This window comes from Bos grunniens, chromosome 16 (assembly GCF_055505025.1).
Source record: "Bos grunniens cultivar Pamir isolate PY7600 chromosome 16, Bosgru_T2T1.0, whole genome shotgun sequence".
Classification (NCBI taxonomy): domain Eukaryota; kingdom Metazoa; phylum Chordata; class Mammalia; order Artiodactyla; family Bovidae; genus Bos; species Bos grunniens.
Window position 1 is genome coordinate 76,425,579 of NC_141180.1, and position 15,178 is coordinate 76,440,756.

General features: G+C 36.0%; 1 protein-coding gene across 6 annotated transcripts in view; it reads left to right on the plus strand.

Annotated features, from left to right (window-relative positions):
* LOC147357043 (complement factor H) overlaps positions 1-15,178 on the plus strand; it is a 109,825-nt gene that overhangs the window by 62,735 nt on the left and 31,912 nt on the right. For 5 of the 6 annotated variants that reach the window (XM_086345582.1, XM_086345583.1, XM_086345584.1 and 2 more), the window contains 6 exons: positions 2,269-2,451; positions 4,338-4,514; positions 8,583-8,759; positions 9,650-9,835; positions 9,944-10,123; positions 12,504-12,683. In XM_086345582.1, the coding sequence (XP_086201708.1) occupies positions 2,269-2,451; positions 4,338-4,514; positions 8,583-8,759; positions 9,650-9,835; positions 9,944-10,123; positions 12,504-12,683 (1,083 nt within the window). Of the gene's footprint in view, positions 1-2,268; positions 2,452-4,337; positions 4,515-8,582; positions 8,760-9,649; positions 9,836-9,943; positions 11,767-12,503; positions 12,684-15,178 lie in introns of all 6 variants that reach the window. The other variant, XR_015143761.1, reaches the window with a different exon arrangement.

A 15,178-nucleotide genomic window follows, 5' to 3' on the forward strand; every position in this document is an offset into this window, starting at 1 on the left:
GGTCAGCTGCTTCACTCTCCAACAGTCTCAGTGCTTCACCTCTGTCGCAAACATTTGCCCTCCCATGCAGCTCTGTCCCTGCTTCAGTTCCCAACCCCAGATGCAGATCCAGTTCTACTCACTGTCCTCTTTTTTTGCCCTGCTTCCTTTGTCCTGCTGAATGTTGCCTGTTTCTATATATTCTTTTCCAGCGGTCAGGTTCTCAGCTGGCGTTCTGCAAGATCTTCTGTGTCTGGAGGTGTATTCCTGATGTATCCGTGGAGAGAGATGTACTCTTCCACCATCGTGGATCTCAGTGTATGGTATAGAGCCCACACCTCACTCCAAGTCAGGATTGCTGTGGGCGGTGTCAAACTTCTGTTGTTGGGTCAGGATAAAAAGCAATGGATATCTTGTTATTCTCATTTGAACATACTTCTCAGTTGATCATTTTTCTTGACTCTCTGTGTTGATATCTGTGCATTAGACTAAACATCCACTTGTCCTAGTCTTCACAGATTGGCCTCAGTAGTAGAACCTTTCCAAAATTCAGCCTTTTCAATCAGCTTGGCCAGAATTTTGGTTACCTCTCTAACCTCTCTGCTCATCCAAACTTCTGAGTTTGTAGTCAGCCTTCTCCAGGATTCGAGAGTATGCAGTGATCTACAAGTCAGAATACTTGGTGAAACAGGCAATTGGAGTTTATCACCTAGCTCACTGTGCACTGAACTGGGGAGAGGAGCTGTGGCAAATGCCTGCATGCTACTTCAAACCCTGTGCCTTCTGCACCATGATTTAGCTCTCTGTAGTCCCCAGGCACAAATGAAAATTTTGGGTTTCATCAGCTCTCAAGGACAGGTTAGTTAGAAGCCAATTCCTCAGGCAGAGCTGGAAAAGATGAGTGTCCAGATGTGCTATCTCATTCCTTCCATGGAGAAACTGGGAGTTGCTCACTCTTCATTAAGCTAAGGGAAGACCTGTGAGAAGTGCTGGTACAGATTCATAACTGCCACTTCATTTCTGTTATCCTAGGAGACTGGAAATCCTAGGCCTCCCAGAGGCAGGTAAATTGGAAGCTGGACCCTGGACTAGCATTTGCAAAATCAGAGATCTAGATTGTGGATCAAACTCCTTGCTCCTCCAGGAGAAGCTGGGAGTTGAGTGTTCCCTTCAAATTGTATGGTCCTCTGCTGCATGGATTTTATTGCAGGAATGTGTCTTAGTTTTCCCTGCCACTTAGGATTTTGGCATTTTCTCACTTGCCTTGAATGCAGAACTTCTCATCTACTGTTTCTATTTTGAATCGAAGGAGCTGATACACACATAGTTGTTAATTCAGTGTGTCTGTGGAGGGAAGGAGAGGTCAAGATGGCCTATTCCACTCTCTTACTAATATTACTGCAGTGTTTCCAAATTGTATGTGTTGGGCTTGTTTGCTTTTCTATTTTCAGTTTTAAGGAAAAGCAATTATTGATTTTCATCTTTATCATTACTATTATTGCTATGTAATTTTAAAATTCCCCTCAGCACAGTTTTGTGTCATCTCATAAATCATATAAGACTTTAATTATCATGGTTTTATTTTCATTCAATTCAAAATATTCAGTTTTCTCTTTTGATTTCTTCTTTATCCGTGAAGTACTAAAAAAATTAGCTGAATTCTATGAAGATGTCTAGTAGGTGACAGAATTGTACTTTTCCAAGTTTAGTTATTCATGGTTTGAAGGATCAATATTTTGTCCTTAGTAAAAGGAATGGATGTATTCATCTTTGTCATCTTCGTTGAACTCCATGTACTGATATGGCTTTAAGCACCCAGTTTTGATGACAGCATTTCAAATTCTCAGAGACAAAGGCTGGGGTAACAATGGTGGAAGATTCTGTGATCGTCACCTGATCTGTGTTCTGGGTTGTGTAAGAGATCCAGACTAGACAATACTTTCAACAAGTCCCAGGAAAGGAAACCCATTGCTAAAAGATTTCTGACATGCTGTGGGATTCCAGATCCTTTAGACAAACAGATTTCTAATAATTTCCTAGAAGGAATTTGGAGTATTTTAAATCTTGCTTTGTTATAGAAAACAGAAATCAAGTGTTTTGGTTTAATATCTTTGGAAACTCATAGTTTTTTTTTTTTTTTCTCTTACACACGACCTTAAATGATTAGAAGTTTTCTTGGTTTATAGTCATAAATGACCCCCCTTTTTTTGTATCATTACCTTATTTGGGTCCTTATGAAATGTGTATCAAATATATGCTTACCTTTTCTTTATGCTTTCTCCCTTTTAGAAACATGTTCAAAATCCAATATAAGGATTGAGAATGGATTTTTGTCTGAATCTACCTTTACGTATCCCCTAAATAAACAAACAGAATATAAGTGTAAACCAGGATATGTAACAGCAGATGGTAAGACATCAGGGTTAATTACATGTCTGAAAAATGGATGGTCAGCTCAACCTGTATGCATTAGTAAGTAATTCATCATCTTAGTATTCTTTATCTTGATGATAACTATACAGAAGTATTAACTTTGTTCTTTTGTCCTTTTTTCTTTCTTTTTTTAATTTTTTTGCTGGGGCAGGGTCATATGAAGTGTTTTGTGGTTCCATGGCTGTATTTGAAAAGATCAATTACAAAGCTTTGAAAAATGTATCTTTTTTTTTTTTTTTTTTGCCTTTAATGATTAATTACTAGTGGAGTAGAGTATCATTGTACTATTTAGTTCAACGTTTTGTCACTTTAAAACATCCTGTGACTAAAATCTAATTTTGCTAAGAGCCTTACCTCTCTTCCAGGATAAATTCATTTATTTTCAGTTGAGACCTTTGTGCTGATTGCATCTGCTTTTATTTTAGGAGACTCTTAAGCCAGAGTCTCTGCTCCTAAGCCTAAAAGTTATGTTTTTAAGCAAAGATGTGAGGCCATAGTGCATAAACTTCAAATAATATGATATATAATTCATGTTTGAGTCTCTAGGATAGATATCCTTGTGAAAAATTCTCTCTTAGGAAATCTTCATAAACATCTAGTTAGTGGAGACAGAGAAACACTTCTAGACAGGACCAAATTCTGCTGTGCTGAAGGTTTTTCTTGTAGCAACACATAGATGTTTATGAAGATTTTCTAAGAACAATTAATGAGTTTGTTTTATTCATCCCAAAGCTACACACGGATATTTTTGAAGTGATATTTTACATATTCACTTTAGGTGAAGTGGGTATTTATAATATCCCTTTCTACTGTTTTCATTTTATTTTTTCCAGGGTCTATACTTGCTACAGGCACTACACCCTCAAAATGAAAAAAGTTTCACATATCAAACTTATTTTATTTTAATATATGACAGTTTTCCATTCTAACACTCTTTTTATGAAAAATATCTGTTATTATATTTTACTAGTATAATTTTGCTTTAATACATTATGAAGTTTGAAGTAAATTATTTAAACAATTAACATCAGTCTATGGTGTTAGTGAGGAGAAGGCAGTGGCACCCCACTCCAGTACTCTTGCCTGGAAAATCCCATGGATGGAGGAGTCTGGTGGGCTGCAGTCCGTGGGATCGCTAGGAGTCGGACACGACTGAGCGACTTCACTTTCACTTTTCACTTTCTTGCATTGGAGAAGGAAATGGCAACCCACTCCAGTGTTCTTGCTTGGAGAATCCTAGGGACGGGGGAGCCTGGTGGGCTGCCGTCTATGGGGTCGCACAGAGTTGGACACGACTGGAGCGACTTAGCAGCAGCAGCAGCATGGTGTTAGTGAAAACAGATTGTTTGTTAACATATTTTCTTATAAATAGCTATAAATAATAAAATTATGTCTGTATTCAACCTCGATAAGTATAAAATAATATACAACCATTAGAGATATAGTTGGAAAAGGAAAATCAGCATGTGAATTTTAAAAATTTTATAGCATCTTTAAAAAATTAACTTGCCTTTTGAAAATTACTTCTTTTCATTGAAGTTTTCTCTGGCAAATATGTCACAACTGCTAATTAATTTGGCATATTAATTAGGAAAATGCTGTTATGAAAATAGTATAATACTTCTGTAATGGCTTATTTTAATACTAGCTTTGGAAAAAAATGCACAAGTACAGCAACTGAGGAACATGTTCATAACGTAAATAATTCAGGAACATTAAGTGTTGAGAAAAATGTTGCATAAAAATACACTTGTTTTCACTTTGAGTAATTATTTCAGGACAGTGATATATCACTGGCATGGTTGGCTAATTTTTTATGATTTGTACATACTAATTGGTGAAGCCCTTTTCCCTTGAGATGAAACTCAATCAAATTGCCCACTAAATAATATTAGAAATAAAATCAAAATCCCATTATCCCTTAGAATCCTGTGACAGGCCAGTATTTGAGAAGGCCAGAGTCAAAAGTGATGGCACGTGGTTCAGGCTGAACGACAGGCTGGACTACGAATGTGTTGATGGGTATGAGAACCGAGATGGACGTACCACAGGCTCCATAGTATGTGGTCAAGACGGCTGGTCTGATAAAGCTGCATGCTATGGTAAGCACTCTTTTCCAGATGTTCTTAGAGATAAGCAAAATTTAACAGTAATTGTCAGAAGTGTTTTATTTGTACCAAATTACACAGATCTAGAATCATCTTTAAGGAATGATGCTTCCTTCTACTTTAATGTAAACTGGAAGGAGGGGAAGTTTTAAAGTCCAATGACTCACTCAATACAAAATGACAGGGTCTTGCAACCTGTTCAAGTATTTGCTTGTAAGTGTCTGCTTATACCTCCTACCTTGAATGTTAACTTCTGCAGGTTTTGACAGGTGCTTTTTATTTTCTGACTTGGACAAGTTCTGAGGACAATGACATGGATCTCTTTTATTTTGCCAATCAGATGTGTTTTTTCCAGGGTTGAAAATAGGGCTTCAGTCTCTGGTAAGCTGAGTGGATGTTGAGTGTCCCAAGTCAAGGGAAGAGTTATGTGCAAACTTTGGCAGCAAGGTAATATTTGGAAAATATGAAGGTGGGCAGATTCTACTGAATGAGAGAGGATTTAATGAGCTAAAGCTGATATGAGGCAAAGGAAAGATGAGCTGGGTTATTTCAAGGCATATTAACATTGATTGATTTTATGATTCATGAAAAGCCATAGGGAATTTTAAGAAAAGGAATGATATAATTTTATTTGGATTTTTGAAGGCCGTTTGTGGATTTTTCTGTATGCTGTGCTTATGATGGACAAGAGAAGATTCAAGAAACCATGTGGGGTGAAAAAGTGTGGGGATTAGATAAATTCTTGGCTGAAGTGATTCAGAGCAGAGAATAGATTTGGGATATATTCTCCTGGTAATAAATGCACATAACGTTGCTAAATGTTGGTTGTCAGAAAGAGCAAAAGTTGAAGGGACTCATGTTTTGAATACCATTTTCTCATAAGCAAGCAAGCAAATGGAAATGACTTTGTACGTGGTACTGGCAGGAGAAAGAACACTCTTGCAAGAGCATCACAACTTTGACCTGAACACATTGTGGTTGGGCCAATGGGGACCATAAACATTGGATACATCAACTGTAGTGTTGAATGCATAGGTTTAAGCAGGAGATATACACATGAGATTATCACTCTCTAAATTATGACATCAGATTAGAAAAGAATGTAGAATGAAAATAGAAGACAGCTCAAGACTGAGTCCTGAAGCTTCCAACACTGAGGTGTCTGACAGAAGAAGAATAGATGGCAAAGTGGACAGAAAGAAAGGAGGACCCAGAGAATTTAGGAGAAAAAAATGTCAGAATGAATGTTGCATAGATTGGACAGAGTAAAATGATTTAAGAGCAAGGGATAATAAATTGACTAATAGTAATTTCTATGGAATCAGCCTGAAATGGTTCTATATCCAATTCCACCATTTGCTAAGTATGAATCTAAGGGCAACAACCTGTTTGAAGGTTTATTCACTCCTCTGAGTCTGTAAAATGATTTAATATCTACAAATGTTCTAATATTTCAAAAGATCTTTTAGTTATTAAAATAAATTATTCATATACACTTGTCATAATGCCTGCCATACAGTTTAATCAAGGAAATTGTAAACTAATTACATTAGAATAGTTACACTAATGAATACTTCTAATTCAGTTAATAAGCCAGGTTAAAAGACTAAAAATGTGGTGCCAACATTAATTGTGAGAGAGACAGTTTCAGATGGAGTAGACAGGGGAAAACCTACTTAGAACCTGCTAAATAAATTATTAGTAAGAAATGCAATACAGCATGTGGACATAACTCTTTGAAAAGGCTTGGTTGTGACAGAGAACAAGAGGTTCAGGATAGAGATTTCAGATAGACACACAGGGGAAGCTTGTTAGAGGAACAGGCCAGGCTTGTTCGACAGTGTCCAGAGCCCAAATTTCACTTTCAGGCTGTCAGCAAGCACCTAATATATGCCAGAAGTTGCCTAAGAGTAATTGTGAAGGATACAGTGGGGGACGGTGGTATGTCTTTCAAGAGCTTTCATGCCAGTATGAAAAAAATAAAAAGATGAGTTAAGGCAAATAATGAACCAAAAAGTAAAAATATTTCTATTAATCCAATAAGTGTATTCTAAGAACAAAAGAATCCAAGTGCTTAGAAAGTAGGAGGGACTGCGGGTCAAGTTTATGTAGGAAGACGTCTATGCAAAGAAAGCCTGGAAACCATTCGTCAGCAGAGGCACACGCCTTTGCGGCAGCCATGGCAGCAAAGCAATTGGCTTATTTTAAAAAGATCAGATGGTAAAGAATCTGCCTGCAATGCAGGAGACTTGGGTTCAATCCCTGGGTCAGGAAGATTCCTTGGAAAAGGAAATGGCAACCCTCTGCAGTATTCTTGCCTGAAGAATTCCACAGATAGAGGAGTCTGGAGGGCTATAATCCATAGGGTCAAAAAGAGACATACCTGAGAGACTACAATTTCACTTTCAAAATTTCTGAGCCACCTGACAGTAAAATATCCACTTGCATTGCGGGAGACCTGGATTTGATCCCTGGGTTAGGAAGATCCCTTAGAGAAGGGAATGGCAACCCACTGCAATATTTTTGCCTGAAGAATTCCATGGAATTTTGGCGAGCTGCAGTCAGGGAATCGCAAAGAGATCCACACAACTGAGCTACTAACAATTCTAAGTAAAGGGAAAGGCTTTTAACATGATCATGTCTTTCTTACAGTCACTCTATTGGAAGACAGCAGTTGGAAAAGAGCCTAATGCCAAGACCTTTTTGTTGTTGTTAAAGCAATATTTAACACAGTATGATAAAATAGGAATTTTACATAAGATAAACATAAAATATGTAAACAAAGTCACATACCAACAGAAGTATTGCTATGTGGAAGTTTGGAATAGAATTTTAGGAAAGGAAACCCAATGATTCTCATCAATAGTAACCTCTCATCTAAGCTACAAAACTCAACATTAAAAAAAAGCAGAAACAGAAACAAACAACAACAACAAAAAAGCAGAAACAAACTTATTGATTTTGGGGGGAGGGGGCATTACTTGTAAAACTAGTTAGCTTATGTATAATTTTATGATAATGTTTGAAGAATTTTAGATAGTATGATTCTACTTTTTGGTGAGATTCTAATTCTTAAATTCCAATTGAGAAGTTTAAAAATGATTTAGCAATAGGAAGATTCCAAATAAAGAATCATGAAATTTTTGATAATATGTAGCAATCCCTGGTGGCTCAGATGGTAAAGAATCTGCCTACAATGCGGGAGACCTGGGTTTGATCCCTTGGTTAGGAAGATCCCCTAGAGAAGGGGATGACTACCCACTCCAGTATTCTTGCCCGGAGAATTCCATGGGCAGAGAGCCTGGCTAGCTATACTCCACGGGGTCACAAAGGGTCAGACACAAGTGAGCGACTAATCCACACACAGCAATGTCACAAATTTCATAGATTTTACACATTTTCAATGATAAGTTTATACATTTTTAAAATGAATCAGAATAATTAAACATATATTAATAGTTAAGCTCATTTATAGGTACAATAAGATTAGATGTTTATGTTGTCATATACATAATCAAGACACCTAGAATATGCCTATGTGACCTTGAACATGTTTACTCATTTTGTTTCATGTTTCAGTTTGATTTCTATACGTGTAGATAAAATTAAGTGATTTTTAATGTACCTGTAACTCAAATATAAGAGAAATGTCTCTCTTGTGTGTTCTAGTTTCCCAGTTATATTTTTTATATCATTTTTTCATTTGTATTCAGTTTTAAAATTGTGTATTTTTTATTCTGAGAGAATATTTCTACATTTTGAGACCAAAAAAGTAGCATTATATTTTGTAAATGTCAGTGATAAAATCAGATCCAGTATTAACAAGTTGACTTTACAAATAAATTATCAGGCATATATGTTGCTGCTCAATACCTTAATATTTCTCAAAATCCCAGATGAGTGCAGAGGATGTATAAAACCTAACATGTAATGTTTTTCAAGGAAGAGCATTAATGTGTGTTCTGTGTATGCAGTATCCAGCACCTCGTTTTATGTTACACAAATAATATTTATTTTGCAATGGTTAAATATTCTCACTCAATTATTTATCTTTTTTGATAGAAAGAGAATGCAGTATTCCCAAAATGGATCCATACTTAAATGCTTATCCCAGGAAAGAAACATACAAAGTTGGAGATGTGCTGAAATTCTCCTGCAGTCAAGGCCGTATTATGGTTGGAGCAGATTCAGTTCAGTGCTACCACTTTGGATGGTCCCCTAAACTTCCAACGTGTAAAGGTAAATATTTATCTGACAGTTGTTGGAGCAAGAGTTGGGATTTCAGATATCAACCTTTTTGTTTCCCTCCCTTAATTTTCTGTCCACTTTCAGTGCATCTATAGTCTAATGATTAAGGCAGAGATATACCCACCAAGGTGGAGAAGGAAACGGCAACCCACTCCAGTATTCTTGCCTGGATAATCCCGGGGACAGAGAAGCGTGGTGGGCTGCTGTCTATGGGGTTACACAGAGTCGGACACGACTGAATGACCCACCAAGGATATGTGCTGGGTATACCTCAGTTTTTCTTCTTTAAGAAATTAACCTCCAGGTGCCTTCTTGAAATATGTGGTGGAGAATCCACATAAATGCATGAGGAACCTGACACTGGCAGGATTTCTTGTTAGTTTTCCTTTTTCCTGCAATTCCACCATTAATATTGGAGAGTTTATATACTATGGGCTTTACATCTAGTGTCCTCAAGTATATCTAAAGAGTGTTCAAGTAACTTAAAATCAGTTCAGTCACATGTATCAAATCATATGAATCAAAGTTAAACTTTTCAAATGCTTCTCTCAAATGATATTTTTTTCAAAAAGTTTTCACACAGTGTTTCTGTGGAATAAAAGTATTGCTGTAATTTATACTCCCAGATTGAGTAACTGGTTTGCATATTTATTTAACATGTCTGGATAATGAACATGGTTTCTGAGCATACATAGACTTCAATATACTAGTTCAAGATGAGTAACAGAATCAGTAAACACTATTTTTTTTTCATCGTTTAAGAATGCTAAAATAAATTATATAACAAATAAAAGATCATTTAGAGAAATCCATTTCTGCATTAGCTGGATTTTTCAGTTATAAGACACAATGTTACCATAATTTATGCAATATTTCTACAGTAAAGAAAGTAAAGTCCTGTGCTCTACCTCCTGAACTTCCTAATGGGAAAAGGAAAGAAATACACAAAGAAGAATATGCACACAATGAGGTCGTGGAATATGCTTGCAACCCCAAATTTCTGATGAAGGGTTCTCATAAAATTCAGTGTGTTGATGGAGAATGGACAGCTTTACCTGTGTGTATTGGTAATGTATTAAAAGTAGTAATATTTCAAGGTAAATCATTACTCTTATTTGTATCCATATACACATTTAAATAATATTTTAAAGACAAATATATTTGTGGATTTTCAGAGGAGGAGCGTACCTGTGGAAATATACCTGACCTTGATCACGGCGATGTCAAGCCTTCTGTCCCTCCCTATCACCATGGAGACTCGGTTGAGTTCAGTTGCACAGAAGCATTTACAATGATTGGACCCAGATTTATCACGTGTATTAGTGGAGAGTGGACCCAGCCTCCTCAGTGCATTGGTCAGAATACACATCTCAAATTGACCTTTAGTATTTGCAGCCATTCTATTGAAATTTAGAGTTATCCTTGAGAATGTCAGATCTTAAAATATAATGATCCCAAACATTTGATTTTTATAGTCCAATATGTGTTGAAGAGGAAAAATATAAACTAGCAATAGAATTTTATCCATCTTTCTGTCCTGATATGGACATTGTTTATCTTGACAAGTGTGAAACTAAACCTTACTGGTAGATACTCATGTGATTAAAATGGGAGTACTAGTTACCAGGAAAATACAACTATCATTGCAGAAATGCCATTTTTGCTTTTATATGGTACTCTTTCTTTTAGAACATTGGAAACCAGGAATTATAGTTGAGGAAAATACCCATTTGATACATTTCTGTAGGAATCTTCCCTCTCAAGCTTCTAACAATGATAATTTCTCTATCTGTTTCAAATTCTGCAAAGGGAATTTACTGTGTTGGGGAAGGTGGGCTCCAGCCCTCCCTGTTAGTAGGTAACTCTGTCATGGGAGGCACTTGGGGTGGGGCCAGGAACCTGCCCTGACGCATTTCCCTGTAAGAGACTCATCCTGACTTTTGGATGATCAAGTCTTTGATGACTGACCAAGAGAATCAATGTTAGCTGCCTTCTTTCATTTTTTCTATTGGAATAGACTTTTTCCTGGAGTTTTCCTGGGCTCTGCATTCAAAGACAGCCCTGGATTTCCAGGCCTATTAACTCATTATATTTCTAGTCATTAATTATTCCAAGAAGAAGGTATGGCTTAGGCTTAGGCCCTGAGTGAGGGCAGGGACTGATAGCTGTTTTCTTTGCCGACAGTATGTCAAAAGACCCATTTCAAAAGACCAATTGACAGATGGGAGACATTCAGTGGGAGTTTATTTAGTTAAATAGTAATTTTTTTTTGCTTATTAATCCCTGCATTTTCATGAACACATTATTGTCCTAGGTATTGCCAATTCTTCAAGATCAAACCTCATCTTTGTCCTCTTCTATCTCCTCAAATGACCTCACCTCATTTAACTTTTCATTATACCTAATGCCAAAATGTTTGCTTCAATTAGTACTCTTCTGACCTCAGAGTTTTCCTTGCAAAGGTTAATCCTCTACCTGTATTCAGTTTAATGTAGTCCCCCTTTGCTATAATAGACCTTATTCCAGTTTTCTTCTCTCGAGGTTTATTTTGTAACTCTGTCTAATCTAGCTTGTCATTCTTCCTACTATGCTTATTTTCTCCTAATAAAATACGTCTGCTTTCCTTCCAGAAATCAGTCCATCATAGGATGAGGCCCGCAGCCACTATTTCTCCTTTTGAGTATACATCTTCCTTTGGCCACCATTCCTTGAAGAATACTACTGGTTTTATGTCCATCAAGACCCTGAACAAAATTTAAAAACAAGGCTAATTCTCAAGCCTTTAGTGTGTTTTCAATTCAGCTTGTTATTTTATTTTTTCAGAGTTTTATTTTGATATCATCATTTTTCTTTGACTATCTACTCGACTTTTCATTATTTTATTCATTTCACTAAACCTTTATCATAAACAAATCATTAACATATACTGCCAAAGATCTATATGGATATTTTGTCAAATTCAAAAAGAACTTCCACTTGCACTGAACTTATAAAATAGGTATATATATACATAAAGCTTTTTTAGTCCATATTTAACTTATCCTGGAGCTAGAAAAAAATTGTTATCATGGCTTTATATTGCATTATAATGATCTGGTACATAACATAGTGGCTCAAAGACTCCAAGTGTATATGCAAGATAGGTTGTAACTTTAAGTACCCATCTTCTTATTTCAAGTGTTTGTTTATTTTTGGTGTCAGGTAAAAGATTTGCTTAAAAGTTAAGATTCTATACAAAACACCTTGGATGTAGTTTTCTTATTATGTTTCATATTATTTCTTGAAAAAAAAATGTATATAAAGTAGCAACTTGGTATGCTTAGTCCACAGAAAATTGTTTTATTTTATTGTTTTAAGATTGTGAATTAAAAATAATGTAGAGATGCTTAAGGTCAACAAGCAAATTTATGAATATTTGCACAGATTTCAAGTTTGGGACCAAATTTATTCACGTGATAGCTATTTGCTATGTAGATCATCAAAAAGTATTCCAGTCAAAAAGGCAGAAATCTTTAGGATGGGAATTTTCTCTGAAATTTCAAAAACTGGACACAAGACTCAGGCTCATGTATAATTTTTCATCTCATGCAATTTGATCAGCAATAACTTGGCTGGTGGAATTTGTAGGCATAAATTGTAACATCATTATTTTATTGACAAAATAAGCTATTTTTTGTTATTGGCTATTTGGTTCTTTAGAATTAGTCTTTTCAAGAGAATGTTTTCATTTTATAGCAACAGATGAACTTAGGAAGTGTAAAGGGTCAACATTATTTCCACCTGGGGGGAGACCAGCACATAAGATTGAATATGACCATAACACCAACAAAAGTTACCAATGTCGAGGAAAATCAGAACACAAGCACTCAATCTGTATAAATGGAGAATGGGATCCTAAAGTAGACTGCAATGAAGGTAATCTCTTGTCCATAATGTTTTAAAAAATGTATTCTATATCTCACTAACTTGTAAAAGTAGTATCTTTGTGTCCTTCAAGGAAATTTAGCTATTTATCATTCCAAATATTTTCCATCTGCAAGGTAATTTAGAAGCTAATCAAAATAATGTGTCTAAATATTAATTGTATAACGTGCCTTAATCAGCTATGTGACAAACAACTCAGAGACTTTGTGACTTTAAATTAACATCTGGGCAGTAGGTGTGCTCATTTCTATGGAAAAGCCATTGTTTCTGATTTTGTGTATTACACATAAATGTACTTATGTTTATGCTGAACTATTATGTATTTATCAACATATCTATATGTATCAATCTATGTATCTATTTATATATATTTATGTATCTATCTAGTCATCTATTTTGGGAGAAGGCAATGGCACCCCACTCTTGCCTGGAAAATCCCATGGACGGAGGAGCCTGGAAGGCTGCAGTCCATGGGGTCGCTAGGAGTCGGACACGACTGAGCGACTTCACTTTCACTTTTCACTTTCATGCACTGGAGAAGGAAATGGCAACCCACTCCGGTGTTCTTGCCTGGAGAATCCCAGGGAGGGGAGCCTGGTGGGCTGCCATCTATGGGGTCGCACAGAGTCAGACACGACTGAAGCGACTTAGCAGCAGCAGCAGCAGTCATTTATTTCTCTTGTTTGTTTAACTATCTTGAGAAGTCTTGAGTCATGTTTACATGATGAATTCCAATTGAATAGGTTCATTTCAATTTTCCACTTTTAATATCTGTGTTTCTTTTCTCCAATTCTATGACTTTTGGACTCTCTATCCTCAATATGTTTACCAATTTCTACAAGCCTAGAATATCTAGACAGAAGCTTCAAATCAATAGAAAACCAGATTTACTGTCTAATATTCCACCTCATAATTCATCCTTTTATAAAGATCCAAATATAAAAATCATACAACAATAAAGCTGTATTAATGAAGAATAAATTATTTAGAAAAACATAACTATTTGGGAATTAAACAACAAGCTTCTAAATAACTGCCATGCCGATACATAATGTACATTGTATATTATGGGCTTCCCTGGAAGTTGTGCTGGTAAAGAATCCGCCTGCCATGCAGGAGACCCCAGTTCAATTTCTAGATCAGGAATATCCCCTAGAGAAGAGTTAAGCTGCCCACTCCAGGATTCTTGAGTTTCCCTGGTAGATCAGTCTATAATGTGCTTGCAGTTGGGGGGGACCTGGGTTCAATCCCTGTGTTGTGAGGATCCCATGGAGGCAACCCACTCCAGTATTCTTGTCTGGAGAAGCCCCAAGGACAGAGGAGCCTGGCAAGTTGCAGACCATGGGATCACAAAGAGTGAGACATGACTGACTGGCTAAGCACAGCATTGTATATTATACATTATATATTTATGATTGCTTGGTCCTTGTGAATTAACTTTTTTTTAATTATAAAATACTTCTTAATTTTTGTCATGTACCTTGTCTGGAAATATATATTAGCTTTTTAAATATAGTTAAATTACAACAATTTATTATTTCATATGATGAAGAAATTCCCCCCAAATTTCAAGGAATTCATGATTATAAATTATTCTAAATTAGTAGCAAATATAAAATTAAAAGAGCTTGCTACACAACTGCATCTTTAAAGAAGCAAGCAACATTTAGGGGTAGTGAAGTACATATGTTCTACAGTTTCTTCTAGAAACTTTATAATTTTATGTGAGTATATTTAAGTATGTTATCTGTCTCATGTTAACATTTGAGAATTGCATAAAGTAGGAGTTAATTTTTTATGGATGGATTGTCAATTATTTTAAGAATATGTGTGGAAAAGCCATTGAAGTGAAAAAATCAGTTAACCAGAAAAGTGTTGATTTATTTCTGAACTTTATATTTAGTCACTTAACTATCTTCACTGCTGCCAAATTACCTTTGTAACTAGCTTTTTAGCAGGCTGAAAGTCTGATAATAGTCTCCAAGTATGTTCCTCTCACTCAAAATAACTTTATTTATTTTGGTTTTGAACATAGAAATTTCAGGGGAAACTTCCAAACTTTTTTTTAAATATAAATTTATTTATTTTAATTGGAGGTTAATTACTTTACAATATTTTGATAAAATATTGGGTTGTATATCAAATGGGATGACTTTGTAATGAGAAAAGAATTGTGGACAATTGGCTTCTTTACCATATTGAATTTTGAATTCATAAACATGGTATGTCTCTGTTTATTTCTGCTTCAATATTTCCAGACATACCAATAGGCTCCCCTGGGGGCTCAGACAGTAAAGAATCTGCCTGCAATTCAGGAGACCCGGGTTCAATCCCTGAGTAGGGAAGATTCCCTGGAGAAGGGAATGGCTACCCACTTCAGTATTCTTGCCTGCAGAATCCCATGGACAGAGAAGCCTGGCAGGCTGCAGTCCATAGGGTTGCAGAGAGTTGGACACAACTGAGCACACGTGAGATCTGATATGCAG